Raw genomic sequence first — 21703 nt, forward strand, 5'->3', positions numbered from 1 at the left:
TTCTGGGTTTTTGTTCCAGTGATTTTGTTTAAGTCCTTTTCTTATAATAAAATGACCTCTGCTCATCTCACCGGGAGGACTGATGCTCCTGTTTCCCTGAGGGAGGGAGGGACGGAGAGAGGGAGGGAGGAGTGCTGGGGGGAGAGGAGGAGTGATGATGGATGGAGGGAAGAACAGTTCGAGGCTGAAGTTAGAGTTAGAGGCGCTGCAGACAGACAAATAGCAGCAGAGAGAGCAAGACAGACTGGGAGAAGTGAATCAAGTTAAATTAGGTGAGAAAGTGTTGGAAAAGTACCATTTTTTTATTTTTTTATTTCAGAGATCTTACTGTAACTTTTTGGATTTAATTTTGACCATAACTTCGATTTATGTTCATTTATTTTTTTCTGGTCAGATTTCTTCACAGTTACTTTTGGTCTTTTTTTTTGGTGTTTTTTTTTCTCTTTATTTGATTTGCTCTGTGCCTGCTTCCACACTTTTAGACCTGTGTGTGTGTGTGTGAGTGTGTTTTTGATGTGTGTGTTTGTGTGTGTGTGTGTGTGTGATATAGTAAACCATGGAGCTGGACCATTTAGGTGGCAGCGGGGTTAAACCCGAGAGGGGCAGCAGTCGTCTCTACAAGATAGCTCTGGCCATGTGTGTGTGTCTCTGTGCTGCTCTGCTGCTTGCTCTCATACTGGGTAAGTTCACACCACACACACACAAATACACATTTTCCCCTCATGCTACATTATAATTTGTAAGGAACCTGATGTATGGTACAGTCATGCAAGCCGTCCTCAGATTATAGTACATGCAGACTGTAAATAACCCACCGAGCACCCCGGCGGGAGGAAAAAGGTCTTGGAGGAGAGCTCGCGGGTAATTTGTGTCAAACTATTTTTGGGTCATGTAAGGTTTCGCGAACGCCCACGTGCACACGCAAAGAGCCTCGTCGTCTCCCCGAGTGCACGGTGGGAGACAGACTGGACTCTGGGGGGAAAAGACGGAAAGGACTCACTCGGGTGTTTGCGGCAGAATGCAAAATTAAATTAGCAGGGGAAATGTGTGGCAGAGGGTAAGCTGCGTCTGGTTATTTATTTATAGATGGCAGAGCACATTAATTAAGTCTTGACTCCTTCAGAAATGTACAGATCACGTAGAGACAAGAGACCCAGTAGTCCAGCTAGAAAACAAGATATTCACATAACAGGTGACGTGTAAGTCAATGTTTTTTAGCACCCTTTAACCAGAAGGAAATATAATTATGTATAAATGAAGCTCAAAATAATGGGAAAAAAAACAACAATTGCACTTTAGGAGTGCTGTATGCAGTGCACTTCATTATTTGCAATCAGTGTTTTTTCTGGATGTTTCCTGCTGCCTAATTGTTCGATCCGAGTTTGGCTTCCCCTCCTCTTGTTTTGTAAGTATAGAAATGAGAAGTTGTGTTGTTTTTTTTGGAGGCGGTTTGGTGCGGAACTTTTTCTTGGATGGAACAATTGGTTTTTTTTGTATTTATTTATTTTTTTAATGCTTTAGTTTCAGATTATTTCACATCTGGAGTTTGTTTTCCAGATGTTTCCTGCTGACCGATTGTTCAATCCAAGTTTTTCTTTTCTGTTACTAAACAATCGTGTTGTTTCTGGCAGCTTCTCTTATTTTCCCGGAGTTGTTTTCAATTTTACCTTAAAGCACCTCTGTGGTGGAGCCACATTCCCAACAGAGAGATTACTTTTACCCGATCAATCAAAAAAAAATTAAAAAAAATAAAATCTTAATTTCAAGATAAAGTCAGTACCAGGATGCTAAGAAATGGTTCCGTCCTCCGTATGCTTGAACGTTGGGTTTGTGAAGAAATAATTTTGAGAAATATGTTAATTCACTCCGTCGTCCATGAGATCAATGAGAAGATCGATTCCACCAATCGAGGCTCAAGCCAGGAGACAGTTAGCCTAGCTTAGCATACATACACACTAGTCTAAACAGCTGGCCTAGCGGTTTGGTTGCTGAACTGTTTCTTGGGTGGAAGCAGTGACCTTCTTTTTTTTTTTTTTTTTTTTTGTATTTGTGCTTTTAATTTCACGTGCTAATTCGTGAGCTTTAGAGGTGCCAGTGAGCAGATTTTGAAAACTTAGAATTGATGCTAAGCTAGGCTAACTAACTTTAGTTTCTTATTGTCAACCACTCAAATTTCTCCAAAATGTCCAATTACTCCTTTAAGACTTTTATGTGGACTGATTCAGTGGCTTCGATAGCGTCGGTATCTTCAGTGCTGCGAGGATGGTCGAGGCCTGGGAAGGGTGCGTGTGCTTCTGGGGTGGGGTAAGTATTGTTTTTTGTTTTGCTATTGCGGGAAGTCAGCATTCTTGTGGTGGCATTGAAGTGTAATTATGTTACGTGCCTGTGTACGCAGTCCCCCACGCACTCACCCTCCTCTCCCGTCTCCAGCCATGCGAACGACCCAGACACAGGAATGCCAAGTGGTTTCTGTCATTCTTTTTTACTTTTTAATGACTTTTGTTTCGAGTGTGACTCTGAAATGATGCGTTTGTCTACACGTGTGTGTGTGTGTGTGTGTGTGTGTGTGTGTGTGTGTGTGTGTGTGTGTGTGTGTGTGTGTGTGTGTGTGTGTTTAAACCCCCTGTGTATGGGTGTCTGATGGAGCCATCATGGAGGGGGGAGTTGTTGAGTTTGTTCCAGGCCAAGCATATCACTCAGGGTTGACACTGTGTGTGTGTGTGTGTGTGTGTGTGTGTGTGTGTGTGTGTGTGTGTGTGTGTGTGTGTGTGTGTGTGTGTGTGTGTGTGTGTGTGTGTGTGTGTGTGTGTGTGTGTGCGCATGCACGCATTTGTGCAAAAAGTGGCCTCAAACGTCGGGCGACCCTCACATGTAGCTCTCAACCAGACAGCAAGACCAGCGGACCGCAAAGGTCAGACGTTTTGCGTCGCAGCTCCGTAACGCTCCGCTCATCCGTTCACAATGGGGGATGACGGTTTCTAAATCTATCAGCCGTGCGCAGCCACAACGCACACAACGCTGGTTTCCACCCTGGCGGTTCGAGAGGCAGGCCTCTGCTCACCTTTGCGGAAGTGGAAGCCGGATGAGTAAACCTGCGTTTTCACTACGAGTAGCGTCAACAAGCGGGTGGTTTATTCTGCCTTTCTGTGGTTTTCTGATTACTCGCGACCGACAGACGTAGTTGCTGCTCTGGAAAGTTCTCAAGATTTGCTTCTGACTTGATAAATAAACTTTATTCGCAAGGGATATCACATTTTTAATTTCTGACATGCCTAAGTGCAGACAGGCATATCTGTTTACTGTCCGAGCGGCCGCCAGCTGTATCAGCCGCACTTCGGTCTGTGTTTGACCCGTTTTGATGAAGTGTGGGATGTGGGAACGTCTTTTACTTCACTCCCCTCCGATAACCACTATCATTGTGAGTAATTATTGCATAACCAGTGGCGTAGGAGGTATTCAGAGTCTTTCCTTTGGTAAATGTAGTAATACCGCACCGTAATTGTAAGACATTGCAGTGAAACTATAACTGAGCTACTATCAGCAAAAATTCAAACCTTAAAAAGTGCTTATTATGAAGAACAGATTGTTTATACCATATTAATCCAAACTGGCTTTTTATCACACATGTAAAATGTACATTTTATTGTTTATGTTTCTGTCTTATGAGCCTTCTCAGAGACTTTTTAATTTTGTTCATTTTCAATGTGAAACTATTTGTTCAGAAAACATAATTGCATTGTTTTTCCCAGAGTTGAGAACAAGTAGCCGTTCAACTGAAAATGTAACCCACAAATGACAAACATTTGTTTTCAGCCTCTCAAATGTGCAGATTTTATTTGGTCTATTATAACATTAAACTGAATTATTTTAGGGTTTAATTTGATGTTTAAACAAAATATGCAATTTAGCACATTTCGTCCCCCATTCTGGTTGAGTTTCTGTCGAACAAACCAATAGGTTGCACAAAATAACATTCACAGTTCTGGTTGTGGAACCAGTTCTGTTGGAACCACTCGGGTGAACCACTCGGGTGAACCACTCGGGTGAACCAGCCTGCACTTCCACTATTTTGTAGGAGATCGCAAACAGTTCTGCGTCGGTTGGAAATGCTCTCGGTCGTGACTTTACACTTCGGTCCTCGAGCTTCAACGTCGGCTCTTTTCCTCTTCCTCAGTCTCTGAAAAGTCCAGTCAGGAGGAGTTCTGTCTGACCCCAGAATGCATCGAAGCAGGTGAGGAAATACGTTTTCTTGGGTTTGAGTGTAAAATATATGAATTGTGGCGCGAGTTATTTTGGCGCTTCAAGGTTGTTATTGAAACTTCTTTTCTCGTCTCCGTAGCGGGGTCTGTTCTAAGTAAGATAGACCGGTCCGTAAACCCCTGCCAGGACTTCTACAGCTTCTCTTGTGGAGGTTGGTTAAAGGACAACCCGATTCCCGAAGACTCGTCCTCGTACGGCATCTACCCGTGGCTGCGGCAGCACGTCGACATCCGACTCAAAGGTGCGCTCGGCCTTACATTTCTCATCGACGCTCGTCCTCGTCAGCCCTCCGTGAGAGTAGACGTGAACAAAACTTGACTCAAAAGAGGTTTTAAACATAACGAATGAAAAGCCAAAGAAGCGAGCTTTTCCGTTATCGGTCTGTCAATAGACGCCGCTTAACGAGGTCAAAGATCTTCATCTATTGAAAAGTTGGGTTTTTCGAAAGCGCAGCACTCCAGATTCATGAAGAGTGTTTTAAAAGAGGATAAAAATCAATGCAGCAGATCCAGGCACATAACCTTTTTTTTTTTTTTTTTTTTTTTTCGTACATTCCTCTTGCAACTCGACAATACGGTTGAGTTTGTTGTGATAGCAGCGGCTAATGTAGCCTTGAGCGGAGATGATGAGCAGGCTGCAGGGGTCAGCTCACTTCTTTCTAACTACACACCTTTTGGATTTTTTTAAATGGTAGACTTTAAACCAACTAAGTCCCATTTGTCAGATTTCATGCAGCTACCTCCGGAACCACTAAAGACTTTTTCTTTTGAATTTTTTCACATATGCAGTAGCGCGCAGGCTTTTGTTCGTAAAATCGTTCTTAAATTATTATTATCACTTACTCACCAGGCAAGACTTCACTTGTGTCCATTTCATTTCACAAGACCAACCCGGGCGCTTGTCACAACTGAAACAAAAAAGAAAAGCACATAAACGCTAAACGTCCAAACATTTTTTCATTCAGTTAATTATTGCAGCTGCAAAACACAGATTGTTTTTGTCTGCCAGAGTTACTCGAAGCTCCTTCAGACGCTGATGAACTGCAGGCTGTGACCAAAGCCAAGATCCTCTACCGCTCCTGTATGAATGAATGTAAGTCTGACACATACACACGGGTTTGTATATGGGATTTGCGGGAACTGTGTTTACATGATGTCCCAACTAGCCCCAAACCGAGCCTGACTCCAACACTTAAAGCAAAATCTAAATAAAGTCCGACCCTCAACCCCTGAAAGCAATTCTTATCCAGTCGAAACGTTCTCACAGAGATACTGTAAGCACACATGATAGTGATAGTACGTAGTAGAGATTGGTTTATTCAACTGTATGACAGATTCAGGTCATTGCAGAAGCAGCAAGATACGCGAGGGGAAAAATTTTGAAATAGCACGCCTCAACAAAAAAAAGTCAAAAAATAGGAAATATCAGTAAAGACTGAATGTAATCATGTTTTTTTTTTTTTTTGTGCCTGTTAAATATAGCTGTGCTGGAGGGGATGGACGCCAGGCCGATGCTGAAGACGCTGAAGCAGCCCGAGTTTCGGTGGCCGGTCGTGGGGGATGGGCTCGGCGGGGAGTACCAGTGGTCTCAGAGTAAGTGGAGCCTCCTGAAGACGCTGGCCGAGATGAGGAACCAGCACAGCAAGAGCGTCCTGATCCGCCTGTACGTTTCCCCCGATGACAAAAACTCCTCGCTCTACATCATCAAGGTCAGACATCCGGAGATCACTCCTTGTTGTTAAAAGACTGGATGCGAGTTGACATTTACGATTTGACATTTTGATGACTAGTCAGACTCATAACCCCCAAAGTCCAACCGCAAATCGTCCATTTGACATTCTGATTTCTGTACCGATAAAACTAAAACGACGTGTCATGTTGATTAGTGAGATCGGGAAGATTTTGTTGATTTCTATAGATATGTGAGGGTGTTTAAAATAAGTGCGTTTTCAGTCTCTTGTGGAAGGCAGTCATGGTGTGTTGCTCTTGTTATTGCTGGACTCAGAAACGTACAGAAATTGGTCCGAGTGCTATAAAGTGCAATACCACCCAGGGCCACTAGGGGTCGGCTCCAAAAAGCCTCTGGGCTCCATGGGTCTCCCATTTAACTTCTCTCATGAAATACAAAGTCAATCAAGTTTTTTCTACAAGTCACAATGGTGTCATTTGCCAAAGCCAGTTCTGCTTATACATTTGTTGGCTGTCCATCTGGAAATAATCCCGTCATTATTTAGATATTAGGCCTAAAACAAATGCGTTATTTTGAGGGAGGGTCTGTTTGATTGACAGGCCTGTGGCGCACTCAGGTTTCTTTTAAAGGTGGGCGGGGCATAGTGCCCTCGGGTTCCCAATCGTATGGAGTCAAATCTCTCTCTAAGCTCGTTCAAATACGGTCACTTCTGGCTCCAAAGCGGCAAAATGCCGAACTTCAGGCTTCAGAACAGCAGTTCACAAGCTGTTAGCGTCACCGTTGGAAAAATCAAGAAGATGCAAAAGATAAACACGCAGAAAAAGGTGTAACGGAGGTTTATTCCATCATAAAAACATTGTGAAGCACGAGATGAAAAGAACAAAACAAAAACAAAAAACAGCAGTATTGACATGTAGGCAGAGACGGATTCAGTGTCAGTGCTCGGTCACATCTTTTGCAGGTTTCTTTTTTTTTTTTTTTTTTTTTGTTGCTGCAAAAAGTTACACGGTCAACAAAGCATGAACAGCAGCCAAAGCTAACCCGTGTTCTCTGTCTCCATGCAGCTCGATCAGGCGTCCTTGTCTCTGCCCTCCAGGGAAGACTACATCACCAACACTTCCTCTGCTCAGGCGGTGAGTTTCTGCCTCACCGTTCACACATCTCACACTAAAAACACACTTCCTGAAAAACAAAAACACTTTTCGGCACTGGTATATCTCAACATTACCTTAAATGGCACACAGTTATAATTAAAGCTTTTAATTGTAGAAGAGGCAGCTGAGACTGATTGCTCCCGTAATATCTGCTTCATTAAGTCAGAATAACAACAAAAAAAAGCATCGAGTATGCGGTGGCGATTCATTTTTCTCAGCTGGAAACTCATTGTCATGCTGTTAACACACACTTTCAGTTTTACTCTTCTATCTAACAGAAAATATTATCCTTCATAACTACAGATACATACAGTACCGTTGGTTAATTATTAGCTTATGCGAATATTTGATAAGTGATCTTGGATAATCAAATAAAAACTTGTTATTAATTTTCACAATGACAGACTTTAGCGTTTGACTAACTCTTGATATTTTTACAAAAGTTAACAGTACAGTACGTTGGAAATATTGATGATTAGAACCGCTTTTATTCATTTTTCTATTCTGTGTTTTGAATTAACTATTTAAAAAAACAAACTTTTTTTTAATAACCTTTGAGTGTTTCTGTTCGGTAATTATCCAGTTTCACATTACACATTTGCACTGTTATTCAGCTTAGTTTTCTTGATTTTAGTTAAATTAGTTTTCACATATTAGTTTTTACTTTTAATAAAGAGTTTTGGGTTTCTTCATTTCTAGTCAAGCTGTAAGTGTTAATAAAGAATTTAGAAATGGATGAAGTCAAGAGCTAAAGAGTGGAGGATTATCCAGCAGCTGTCAGCACAAAAGTTGTTCTTATTTAATCTATTAATTAAAAACGTATGATCCCTTTAGAAATGCTGCCCTGTCAGAAAGTGGTACAGATTTTGATTTACCCATATGACTCTATTTTGAAGCCAGTGTTTGAACTTAAATACAGCATTTAAAAAAATTGTACTTCTTAATACATACATATTTGAGGCAGTACTGGTGTATGTGGGTGCAAATATGAGGGCTTGGTTGATGTCCGGTGGCTTACAGCGATGAAAGAATAAAGGACATTTTTCTTTTGGGTTTTTTTTTCTGCCTCCGTCTCTCTCTGCAGTATCGCGCGGCCTTGCTCAGTTTGATGGTGGACGTGGCTGTCATGCTGGGCGCCCCGGAGAAAACAGCTCTGACCCAGATGGAGAAGGCTCTCGCCTTCGAGACCAAAGTGGCTCATGTAAGCGCGTCACGTCGGACAGATCCTAATCTCGCTTAATGTGTGTAAAATTAATTATCGGGCCTCCGCGGGTCGGTGGGCCGGTTAAAGCGCAGCTTCATCGAGTGTGAAACACGATGCTGATTCACCGGCTTCGACCACAGGGGGGGAAAAGAAAAAAAAGGGGGAAATAATTTTCATGTGCCGATGACGTTTCTCGCTGTGTCTGCAGATCCTGATTCCGTATGAAAACCGCACCAGCGAGAACATGTACAACAAATACTCGCTGTCTCGCCTGCAGCGCTCCATACCGCAGGTACCTCAAATACACCAACGACACGTCACCAGAAAGAAATCAAATCCGTTAACCTTCGTTCTTTTTGAAAAACACATCACGATACCGTACGGTCTTGTTTTTAGAGGTCTGCGTAAAAACAAAAGTGTGTATCGGTTGAATATTACATTGTGTTCTTCTTTTCATGGACTCACGACTGGACCACAAACACGACTGGACATTTGCTTTCTTTACAAAAGTTAGAAGAGAAGATCATGATGTCATGTATATATATATATATATATATATGTCAGTACTGTCGGCATTACTATGCTTAGCTCAGCACAAAAACTGAAAAAGGGGACACAGCTCCGAAGTAACACCTTAAAGCTCGTAAGTAGCTCACTACTTGTTTAGTCACACTTTAGTCAAAGTGTGAAAATCAGAGGTGTTGATCTCCTCATCCAACTCTGCAAAATGTAGTTAAAAAAAATAAAAATCCCATTAAAACTAAAAAAAAACCAATTTGATTTCTGTAATTATGGTACAACTAAGAGCATAGAAGTACATTTTAATAAAACTTTATATAAAAAAATAAAGTACAACGCTAAAGGAGATCCTGAAGGAGACACAACAGGTGATTTGGATCATTGAAAAATATCATTCAACAACAAAAATTCATTCCCTTCATTAAGTTCTCCTCCGTCTGTCCGCAGTTCGACTGGTTGGCTTTCGTAAAAGCTGTGGTGGATTCGAAAGGCGATCCGGTTCGGTCCGTCTCCTCGTCGGAGCACGTCATCGTCCGAGCTCCGCAGTACTTCAAGGACCTCGTGAAGCTCATTAACGCCACGGATCCCAGGTACGGACACCCACTTCCGTCTTTGTGAAATAACAGCTCATAAAAGGTTTCATAAAACACACCAAGCACGCAAATACAAATGAATAATCCTCTTCTCTCCTCCTCAGTACTTTAAAAAAAACACACACAAAAAAAAAAAAAAAAACGTGAGTAAAGTTATTATCCTACACATGCATCGAGTGAATCCGGCCCTGTAATTACAGAAACACTCAACAGGAACGACGTCTATTATGCCGGAATTCCCCAAATGCCTAACGTGTCTTTAAAATGTTAACGTCGCTATTTTGTTTCGGCAAACAAATCCATCAAATCCTCACGACTGAATATTTGGCTCAAAATAGCAAACTGCTGGGTTTTTTTTTTTTTTTTAGTCCTACAAGCCCCGAACAAAATGTCCTCAATCCCAAGGTCTGAAACTCAGCCTGGTCCTCACAGAGATACATGTACAGGCACACACACACACACACACACACACACACACATGGAAGCTCGAGGGCTCCCGTCGCTCAATATAAGTATTTTATAATGTATAATGAGATTATATTTAATTAATCTCTCTCTCTCTCTCCAGGACGGTAGCTAACTACGTCCAGTGGAGAACAGTCTTTTCTCGGATCACGACTCTGAGCCGTCGTTTCCTCTACAGATACCTCGACTACGCCCGGGTTGGTGCACAAAGCCTTTTCCAATATCTATGTCCATATGCGGGTCACGTTTACATTCTTACGTTAAACTGAAAGGATTTTAATTCTCCTTCATGAATTGATAAAAAAAAAAAAAAAAAGACTTGTAGCTGTTCCAGTTTCTCTTATTTTACTTCTTGTGTGCAAATTAAACAAATCCTGTCTAAATTATACCATCAAGTTCCATATATACTTATATTTCTTGCTTGCTGTTGCTTTAATTTTAACATTCACAATAGTTTTATTTCATCCTGAAGTTTGCTATTACTGCTATTCGCATTTTTAAGAGGAGCTGACGTGAGTGAATATATACGAGGGACCAAATGTTTTTTTGCTCTTCTTTTTGTTGGCAGATTTATTTCTTTAGTCTATAACTACATAGTTTATTCACCAAGCTATAAATCAACCACAAAATTAATTTCCCTAAATGTGCCCACAGACTACACCAACAGATGACTGTTTAACTGGATGTTTCCCAACTCTATACAGTCTTCAGAAATACAGGATTGTGTTCTTGTCTTTATAATATCGTGGGTTTTTTTTTCAGTCAGTTTATATGTAATTTGATGTATTTGTACTTGTAGCTGAAGGTTTGGTGGATATTCTATAGGCAGAATATTTTTGCCTCTATATTTAAATTGAATTACTTTTTGTCCAACAAATAAATACAGTCTTCAAGGATTCAGTATTTTTGGATGAGATTGTTGACAAAGGTCCATTTAACGGAAAGGAATTTGAACATCCAAAAACAATAATAATAAATTAGAGGGCGTACTTTTGGTTTTTAGTAAAAAAATAAAAAAAATAAAAAAAAAAGACTTCAGGTGAATTTCAAGTTTTTTCAAGGTCAATCACGAGAAGTGTTTTTGTGTATGTGCGTAATGTCACTTCAACAACACAAGCAAGACGACTTCTTCATACCCTGCTCGAATTAGTATGCCGTGTGGAACTGGGACGCAGTTTTAACCTCATAAATATTCAGTTTACATCTTCTTTGCTTGACTAAATCCAAATCACTAGAACTTGAAGATTTGTCAGTTTCTTCCAAGCTGTTTTTTTGTTGTTGTTTTTCTTATTGGTCCCCAAACATGACTGTAATCATGGAGCGCTGAGATGTGAAGTTGAGTACGACTTTATAGTTTTTCTATTTTTACCACCATGTATGAATTATGAAGAGATCGGCGTCCCGGTCTGAAGCGACCCTACGTGGGGTCCTAAACAAAGAGTTTGTGGAGGAAGAGGACGATGTCACCTTGCATCTCTCCCCCCCCCCCTCCCCACACTTCCCCAGGTAACCACGGGAACCACCTCTCTGACCCCGCGCTGGGATAAGTGCGTTAACTACGTCGAGAACTCGCTTGTTTACGCCACCGGGCGCCTCTTCGTCAACACGCACTTCCAGGAGGACAAGAAGCTCATGGTGCGTGTGGTTCTCCCCCGACACGACAATCGCACTCTTCAATTTCGGGGTTTTTTTTGTGTCGCAAATGCGCGCGTCGAAGCGTATTTTGTCCGTGCCACCTTGAGACGATGTCAGGCAGTTAACGTTGTGTTTCTATGGCGATGACTCCCGTTTGAATCTTGCGTGCCTTTAATCCGCTTCTCAGATGGAGGAGCTGATCGACGGCATACGTTGGGCGTTCATCGACATGCTGGAGAAGGAGAACGAATGGATGGATCAGGAAACGAAGGAGAGAGCCGTAGAAAAGGCAAGAACCGACATCACCGTGTTCATATTTATCTTATTTCCTCACATTTCCTCCCTCCCGTCTCATCCCAGCTGCTCTCAAGGTCTCAAATATAAAAAAAAAAAAACATTTTCCTCTCAAATCTAAATTATAACAATTAAACCTAAAATGTTTGAATTCGGGACACAATTTTTTTTTAACAATTTCCTTCATCGATAGTTGGCCGTGTTAATAATCTATAGTTAATTAATCGTTGAAAATAAATGCAGATGTTTTTCCATAACGTAGTAGCACAAAAACAGCTGCCCAACGTCCGGGCATAAATTAGATCAAATTCGATGTTTAGCTGACCCCAAATTTAAATTCAGCTTAAGCCTCCATTTTGTTTTGGGGGCCAACAGGGGGGCATCTCCGTTTCGCTTTCAGGTTTGAGTCTTTTTCGAAATATTGACTTAAAACAATCCGAAGCGTTCTTTGTGGCCTAAACCTAAAGAGCTGCAGGGTGCAGTGTGTAAACGGCGGTTTTAATTCGTTAAAAACCTGCGCAATGTTTTTTGCAGTTTTCAGGGGACATAACGATGTTTCCTCCAAAACATATTAGATTAAACCGTGAGTAGCATCTACAGTAGGAGACAACAGTCGGGCTGGGTCGCAATAACAAATGTGACCACAGTGACCTAATTAGGAAATCATTTATATTTTGGCCTCATAACTCAATACTTCTTATCGCCTTCAGCTCCTGTCATGTTTTAGGACTTGCGGGATAACTGCTCTGAGACATTTTGGATTTAAAACAACAAATAAAAAGTCAAAAAAATTAATTTTTACATTGGAGAACAATTCTGCTTCATTTATCTTCATCATTAATGGCTAATTTACAGGAGAGAGTCTTTAAAATATGAAGTTTGTTCTGTCAGCGTTTTTTGATTTTCATAATGGCACGTCACCGTATCTCTATATCTGTCTTTATATCTATTTATGCTGTAACGGAATAATGTACTTCAACTAAAGAAAAGGCTTTTGATGTTTATGTAAATAATCCATTTAAAAAAAAACCTCTGTCTCTCTCAAGGCTCACGCGGTCCTGGCGAAGGTTGGCTACCCCGAGTTCATTTTGAATGACACCTACCTCAACGAAGACTTAAAGCAGGTTCGTATGGCGGCAAGTTCTTTAAATGTGACCCAAAGACATTGGTGTGCTGGAAGATTGTCGCCCGTTTACCTACGACGCTGCCGTATGTTTAAAAAAAAAAACTATAAAACTCCTCCCAAAATTGAGCTTAAGCTTCGGGTTACTTGCGGAAAAGTAAACTGTGTGCATTTGTGTCCATGTTTTTAGCTGGAGTTCAACGAGAAGGATTACTACGGTAACGTCATACAAACGTTGAAGTTCATCGCCCAGTCCGACATCTACTGGCTCCGAAAGAGCGTCCCGCGAAAAGAGTGAGTAGCAACTCGCTGCGCGAGTTTTTTTTTTTTTTTTCCACGTCTTTCGTCGACTCATCATAACGTGTGTGTGTGTGTGTGTGTGTGTGTGTGTGTGTGTGTGTGTGTGTGTGTGTGTGTGTGTGTGTGTGTGTGTGTGTGTGTGTGTGTGTGTTTTGGTTTCAGGTGGTTTACAAACCCGACGACCGTGAACGCCTTCTACAGTTCGTCCACAAATCAAATCAGTAAGATATACGATGGATTTCTGAGACGCATGTTCATTACATTATATATGAATCATTCAGTTATTTGTAGCCAGAAGGGTAAGTATCCGACTAGTATACTCACCCCCGCCCCCCCCCCCTGGATTTATTCATTTCTTTATGAAAATGACGCAACCTTTAGCGGGGACATTCTGTCTGGCCAGAGACACGACCATTACATTTTTTTTTAATTTTTTTTTTTAAATACACTATTTTGATTTTCCTGTTTAGGATTCCCAGCGGGAGAACTTCAAAAACCTTTCTTCTGGGGAAAAGAGTATCCGAGGTGAGATTAAAGAAATGTGACACGCTCCACTGGCAGACCAAAGAAGTGCTTTGCTCCGGAGGAAGTGTGGAGCTCTGAATTAATTACAGGATTTTTCTGCCGTGAGCCTCCTGATAGAAAAACTACATCCTCTGCAGAGTAAAAAAAAAAAAAAAAAAAAAAAAAATTCTTACTTTTGAGCTTCACAGATCCTGAAACCGACAGTAAATCGGCAAATAAAATACACGCCCACGTTGGACTGGACTGTGCTAAACCTGCTTTAAATAATAATGAAGGAGGGTTGAAATGTCTTTTTGTTAAAGTCAGATCAATGCTGCTTAGAGTATTTTATTTGGATGTGTTATTTAATCTGTAGTATTTTTATTTATTGCAGCTGTGAAAATATGAAATCGTCTATTTTTTTTTTTCTTTTCAAAAGGGTGTTCAAGCAAACGTCTACTGTGTGTTTCTAGTGAATGCGATGACGGTACCTGACTCGTACAGATGTGTCTGATTGACGTCACAACAGCACAGTCAAATTCATACAAAGTTTCTTGAGGCTTCGTGAGAAGCTCAGTCACGACAGCTTCTGAAGCTTCTTTGTGTTTCCTTTTTATTGTATTCTTTAATCCGCCTGCCGATTTGTTGTCAACATTGCACTTTTTTTTTTGTTTTTTTTTTTGGATCATTTAAACAAAAGAGTTTCTGAAGGAGGAAATTAGCCTCTCGGGCCGGCGAACTGTCAGCGACGGCGTTTCTAAGCTTGATTGCGAACGTTATAATAAGTTCCCGCAGCGATTTCACCGAAATGGATCATTTCTTTTCCACATTACTGAGCTGATTTAAATGCCGGTCTGACCGGAGTTCATTTCTAACCGCCATCCTCTTTGTTTCCAGATCTTTAAGCTACGGCGCCATCGGCGTGATCGTCGGACATGAGTTGACGCACGGCTTTGACAATAACGGTAAAAGCACGACAGAACGGTTGTTTTATTTTTTTTTTTTTTATTTAACACGCTAAATGACGCGGTTGGTTCATTGTATTGTGCTTTTTTTATTTATTTTTTTTTCCCCCGAACAGGTCGTAAGTATGACAAAAATGGCAATCTGGACCAGTGGTGGAGCAACTCGTCTGTAACGGCGTTCAACGAGAAGACCCACTGTGTGATTGAGCAGTATAACAACTACTACTGGGGGGAGGCGGGCCTGAACGTAAGAAACCAGGAAATTAAATCTGTCCAATTTTACATGACTGAAAAAGTAGAAGGATTTTCCGCTCAGAAAAAAAGCATTAACAGTGAAAAATGTCTTTTCAGAAGTCAAGAGGTCTTTGAATAAATCCACTCCGCACGTCAAATTTTTCAAGCTGTCTTTGTCACTTTTTTTTGTTTTTGTTTTTTTAAAGCGAGAGTCTCTGCTTTGTGTTTTGTTCTGTAGGTGCGCGGTAAGAGGACTCTGGCAGAAAACATCGCAGACAACGGAGGGATTAGAGAAGCGTTCAGGGTAACGATCCGCGATCCGAGACAGGAACTCCAAAAAGGAGTCTCCGAATAGAAAAACATTTTTCTCAGGGAGGTCCTTTTGACCTAATGTACAAGAACCGACTTGTTACCTGTAGTCCGTGACTCACAATGGGTGGGTGTGTGTGTGTGTGTGTGTGTGTGTGTGTGTGTGTGTGTGTGTGTGTGTGTGTGTGTGTGTGTGTGTGTGTGTGTGTGTGTGTGTGTGTGTGTGCCTCTTTCAGATGTCACATTTTTAAAAAAAATAGTCCAACTGAGAAAACTTTTTGTGTTTGTGTTTGTGTAGGCGTACAGGCGGTGGGTGGATGAGAGCAGAGGTGGTGCGGAGGAGCCGCTGCTTCCTGGAGTCGAGTTGAACAACAACCAGCTCTTCTTCGTGAGCTACGCACACGTAAGGACACGCACAAGATATCGGGTTGTTGTTTTTTGTTTTTTTTTCTCGATGCCACCGCCCGCTCGTCCGATACGAGCGATTTCCGTGTCGTTTCCCTGGAGGACTCTGGCATTTTGTTTGGGCTGAGTAGGGGAAAAACAAAAGGCTGATGTTTCATTTGACGGTTTAAATGACGTGTCGTGACGGATCTCGCGTTTTGCCGCCGCCGATACGCGGCAAACTGACAAGTTATCGGAGGGGGGAGGAGGGGGGGGGCCTCGCACGAGCGAAGCGAAGCGGTGTTGTGGGCGGATGAATGATGCCGCGCTGATCTAATTCAGGGCGATGAGGTCGGACAGAACGATATCCTGGGTGGAGATCCTTAATGCATTTGGCAAAATGGGAGGCTGCTTTCAGTGTTTACTTTTGGTTAAAATGTGAAAAACTAAACGTCAAAATCTCTTTTTTGGGGGGGGGGGGGGAAACCGGCCGGGAAGTCGTACCGGTGGCCCCGTTACGCAATAATACGACTCATAATAACCACATTGAAGGTAGAAATGAACCGGACGCTTGTTTTGTACTCAATACGCAGTGTTTTCCCCTTTTTTCTTTTCTTTTTTTTTTCATGTTGACCGCTCAAACACAATAAACTAATAATAATGACAATAAACTTTATTTGTACAACACATTACATACAAGAAATGCAGCTCAAAGTGCTTCACGGCAAGAAAATGACGTGCAGTGTTTCACGTGAAAACAGATATAAAGGAACATTTCAAAATATCGGAATGAAATGAGATGCATAAGAAGCAGATAAAATGAAACACAAATAGAGTTCAAATATAAAATAAGCAATATGCATCTTTAAGGCGCGATAGTTGAAAGTGCAGGAGAGCTTCAAGAGGAACTAGTTAAAGGCTAAAGTAAAGAGATATGTCTTTAACCAAGCAGCTCTTCTTGCTGGCAGGATACATAAAGGCTGTTTGTTTGCTTTTACAGTCAACCAGCACGCGGGTTTGTTTTGATGATGATGATGATGATGATGACGACGATGACGATGATGAGGATGATGTGTCGAGGTCGAAGAGTCGTACTTGACTGTAAATGAGGAGATATTTTTGTAATGAATACGTTTAACTGCAGAGAAGTTGCAGGAATTTTGCCAAATTTTGCAGGCAGGGACGAGATGATGTACTTTAACACACACACACACACACACACACACACACACACACACACACACACACACACACACACGGTCAATTTAATATGTTTGTGCGGTGCAGGTACGATGTAACGCGTACAGACCAGAGGCAGCCAGGGAGCAGGTCCAGAGTGGAGCTCACAGTCCACCGAAATACAGGTGACCACACACACACACACACACACACACACACACACACACACACACACACACACACACACACACACACACACACACACACACACACACACACTTCCACGGCGCCCTTCTTCCACACTGACCTCTACCATCACGGTTACCCTTCAGGGTTATCGGAGCCATGAGTAACTACGAGGAGTTTCGGAAAGCGTTCAGTTGTCCCGAATCGTCCGCAATGAACCGAGGAGCAAAGTCCTGCCGGGTGTGGTGACCTTTGACCTCAACTTGATACCGAACCGGGCTGTTAATGCTGGACGTGGTTATCACGACAAGGGAGCAATGCAAAAAAAAAAAAAAAAAGAAGAAGACGCATAACTGTCCCCGTTTGAAACGTTTACATCCCTGAAAACGTCGCGTTTGGGTCGGAGGGGAACATTTTTGAGACTACGGCCATTTTTATTTGGCTAACAAACTCTTGTAATGTTATTCACAGGTATATTTACTGCACGGCCTGCAGTCGATGCATACATTAAATGACCGAAGCCATTTGTAAAGGACCCTAGTTATGGGTTATAGAAGCATTTGTAAAAAAAAAAAAAAAAAAACCATTTTTACAGGCTGTTTTTTTAGTGACTCTTATACCACAGCAGAGCTTCGTTATTAGCATCACTGCAAATGTACAACGGCTCCAACTTTTTGTACTCATCAGGAAAATATATCGCAGACGTTACGGCAACTGTAGGACGCAGATACGTCAGGTCGACCTGATTACTGAACACTGTAAACCAAAGATCAGTTCATATTTTCAGCGTGAAATCAAGTAAGAAATCAAACTTTTTGTTCTTTTTTTTTGGGTGGGGGGGAAGGGGGGGGGGATTGTGATTATACGTTTTCAAAAGGTAAAACGTCAACCTGCTGGAGTATTTGTGAGACTTGATGACACGAGATACTTCAAAGATCGGTGTTCAAAGTTTTGTTTTATACATATTTAAATAATTCTCACCAGAAATAGTTTTTCGTTAGTATTTATTTCCCCGCCCCCCCTCAGATTTACCCGATTAACTATTGTTTTATTTACATCTATCTGCCGGGCGTGCGATAAAGTTAACTGATCTAGCTGGGTTACATAGAGCTGACGTTACAATATGTATTTCACGAGATTTGATCAAATAATTATTAAATAAAACAAAATCTTTGGCAGGTAAATTTAATTATGACTAAACTTGACTTAATCCTTAACTGTTAAATTGAGAGTTTCTTCAATGTAAAATAACTTCCAATCCGTTAAACTGGAAGATAAACAGTAGATTAGTTTACTATTTTACACAAAAGTCTTAACCGGCAAAGATATTCTTAACATTTTCATGGTGCAACCTGATAATAATGTCCACCGATGAAGATAGTAGAATAAAAAAAAATAGCATTATTTTAACATCACTGGATTATTACCCGCCTATTTGAACTATAGTGCTCGCGGGTTATTTTTGTAAGGTGCGGTTGTCGCGCCGTCTTTTCGGATAAAAAACTAAATCAGGAAATGTATGAAAATGTGCATGAAATTCCCCCAAACCAAATGTCCCGTGTATTTTCCAGAAAGTGTTCACAACGCGATATAAAATGACAAAAGGCAGCAAATTGTCAAATTTGGATTAGAAGGGAGCTTTTTCTGTTAAACATACACGGCTTTAGGAATTTGTCAACGATCATTATTATTCTCCATTTCTTTCGATACCACGGTACATTATAACGTGTCTTTATCAGCATTTTATTGTTGTTGTCATTACTGTTATCTGCTGGAGTTTATCTTGAAATATAATATTTTTGAAACTTAATGTGATGGATTTTTTTTTTTTTTTTTACACACAACTTTTCTATGACATAGTTCTAGTACATTTGTATGCTGTGATCATCGCTTGTTTCTGTTGTTTGGTTTCTGTCAAGTTCTAATAAAAACTCTTGAGAAATTACGCTGTACCTTTTGTCACCTCTATAACTTTTGCCGTGATTGATAAGGGGAGTTGGAAAATGTCAGCGAGCGGTGAGAAGGGAGTTGGCAGAAGGTGGATAAAGAGGCGCTGATGGATGGCGGACAAAACACATAAAGAGATTGTGATTGCGACTGAAAGCATGTCCATTTATTGATTTATTTATCTCCCCCCCCCCCCACCCCACCCTCTGGACCGCGCTATTAGACACGCGTACAGCGCATGCATCACATCTCATTCATTTATATCAGCAGTTCCCATGGCAACGTATCCTGTGTTACAGGCGCACGTCCCTGCGTGTTTGCACGTGTGGCCTCCAGTTCATGGCACCCAGCGGGGGGGGGGGACATTAATGACTTGTATCTGTGGCAACACCAGCGGCAGTCTCATTAATTCACACCAATTACAAAAACAGTCCAGTGCCCCCCCCCCCCCCTCCTCCTCTCCAGTCTATTATGGGGTGTTCGTGTGTTGGGTTGATTAACAGAGAGAGTAAGTGAGACGGATGATAATGAGCGAAGATCTGCTTTTACCAGATGTGTAAGCAACATCTGGCCCCCGGCCGCCATTCTTCGGCTTTTACGTTCATCGTCAGCTTCGATCGCTGACGTAGACAAGAACTCTAAAACGACTCCAGTCCGCTTTTTTTTTGTTTTTTTTGTTTTTTTTGGTCTTTCGCTTACGGTCACCACGGCCTCCTTCTGCCCCGTCTGACATTTTGGCTCCACGTTTGAGTTCGAAAAATGTTTTGCGCTGTTGTTTTTGTAAATTTGCATGTTAAGATGTGAAATATTAAAGCAAAATAGCATTTGTTCCAAATGAATCGGTGCTCAGTCCAACTTTAGGTTGTTGTTGTTTTTTTAACAGGTTTTCTGAGGAATTTTGTAAAGTTTTAAATCATTTTCAAAAACACAAATATGTTGGACGAAGTTTTAACCACATTTATGATGTTGATTTTAATTTTTTTTTTTTTTTTTTCATTTCAAAAACATCCAAAATATCTTTCGTGAACGTTTCAAATTTGCACTAAACAATAAAATCAGGGCTGAAAACCTTAGTTCAAAATGGGGGAAGCTGGCTTATCATAGCTGTATGATAAGTTTATTTTAACTGTAAACTCGACCAAGTTTAGTGAGATTCAAGCTTTAAAACGTAGATTTAATTCATTTCTCGTGTCAAACATCACGCTGTTCTTGAAATCGCCCAAATGAGCTTTTCACTTGACCATTTTGCCGAGTCATACTGTGAAACTGACACAAGCTGGGAATTTGTTAGAGTTAATGCTTAATGCCACATATTAAGTGCTTTCTAATGCTTGTGATGTAAAATATCACTTCCTGTTATTATTACTGAAGGTTAGCTCGAAACATTTTGTGGGGGACCAACGACGAGGAATTCAGATGTTTGCTTGCGAAAAAAAAATACAGAATTATATTAATACGTAATATAATACTTTCAATTGCACTGAATGTTGATGCAGCTTACTTGAAAAACTAATATTATACATAGCCTCGTATAAAACTAGTTCAACTTCACATTTGTACTATTTTCATGTCATTAATACTCCGTTTACAAACTTGCATTTCAGAATTTGAGTACTTCCAAGCATTTCACATCGGTCACTATGTTTCGATCTACATGTGATTTGAGCAGATTGGTTTTTATTATCAGGTCGCCTCCGTATGTTCGTGTGTGCAAACCAAAAATCGTGCAGTCATGCCCGCTCGATGCTCCGCGACGGTGAAGCAGTTAATAATGAGCTTGTTGCCTGTCGCTGTGCCATTACATCATCGAATTCTGATAAATCTTACTTTAATGGCCTCCTTAAAAATGACACCCCGGGTGATTAAAGCGCTGATTTGTCGCCCGCATCGCTTCTTTGTTAAACAAAGCCGCGCCGAGTCTGCACACGCGAGTAAATCAAGTCGCAGAGGGGCAAAGATCGAGGCTGAGAATCACTGGAAAATGCAACATGTTTCATTTCTTACTTAACCACAATTGATTTGTATTTTTATATTGTTTCTCAAGGTTCCACGGAGTCAAAACATTCAAAGTGGAAAAAAATGCATTTCTTAATATTTTTTTTTTTGACGTGTAATACAATTTTTTTTTAAAAAGCTTTGAATGCGACTGATTATATTGGGTTTTATATCTATTTCCTACCACGGAAACTGCACTTGTTATCGCCGAGACAAAGCACAGTTATTTTCAGTGACGTTGTTTCTCCTCCCCTGTCAAACATTAACTCTGATAAAGGTCGAGAGACCGAAAGCTTCATTACACTAATTTTCTAAAAGCACCTCGATTGATGTTGAAATAAATCGAGGCCACGAACAGTCAAGCGCTTTTGCCGGCTTAAATCTCTCACTCGTCGGTGTGCAAAAGACGATTCTGCCAACAAAATACCATCCAAAGGGAGCGAATCCTGCCAATCTGGGGTTGGATGTTCTGAGAACTTTCTCGATGTTTCATGATAGTACTGCAGAAATCTCGCTACAAGAAAAAGCTGTAATATATAATTTCATGCACAGTGTTGTTGCATCGATATAGGAACTGAATTAGCCACAAAAAAAAAACAAAAAACAGACAATCAAATTCCCTTATTTGAACAGTTTCTCAGTCGAACTTAATTTTTTGGGGATCTTTATTTCCCACCCTTACGCGCCAGGATATAAACCACGTCAAACCCAGCAGCAAAGGGCTTCTGAGTGGATGTCAGTTTGCAACATCGTCAGCTCGAACA

At 41.1% G+C, this 21703-nt stretch overlaps 1 protein-coding gene across 1 annotated transcript; it reads left to right on the forward strand.

The window, feature by feature from the left end:
* The first annotated feature begins 157 nt into the window (after positions 1-157).
* On the forward strand, positions 158-17920 carry phex (phosphate regulating endopeptidase homolog, X-linked). Its single transcript, XM_069696570.1, has 23 exons — positions 158-272; positions 551-680; positions 4175-4231; positions 4340-4501; positions 5269-5352; positions 5742-5968; positions 7014-7082; positions 8188-8304; positions 8516-8599; positions 9274-9416; positions 9988-10081; positions 11391-11519; positions 11707-11808; positions 12860-12937; positions 13127-13230; positions 13399-13457; positions 13707-13761; positions 14638-14705; positions 14822-14952; positions 15178-15243; positions 15547-15651; positions 16920-16996; positions 17144-17920. Exons 2-23 carry the CDS (start codon positions 557-559, stop codon positions 17244-17246), a joined length of 2238 nt encoding a protein of 745 aa, XP_069552671.1. The 5' UTR covers positions 158-272; positions 551-556; the 3' UTR covers positions 17247-17920.
* Positions 17921-21703: the final 3783 nt, after the last annotated feature.

This window comes from Brachyistius frenatus, unplaced genomic scaffold (assembly GCF_029030835.1).
Source record: "Brachyistius frenatus isolate BFR_SWC_R1_liver_20210118 unplaced genomic scaffold, ASM2903083v1 Contig_21, whole genome shotgun sequence".
Lineage (NCBI taxonomy): Eukaryota > Metazoa > Chordata > Actinopteri > Embiotocidae > Brachyistius > Brachyistius frenatus.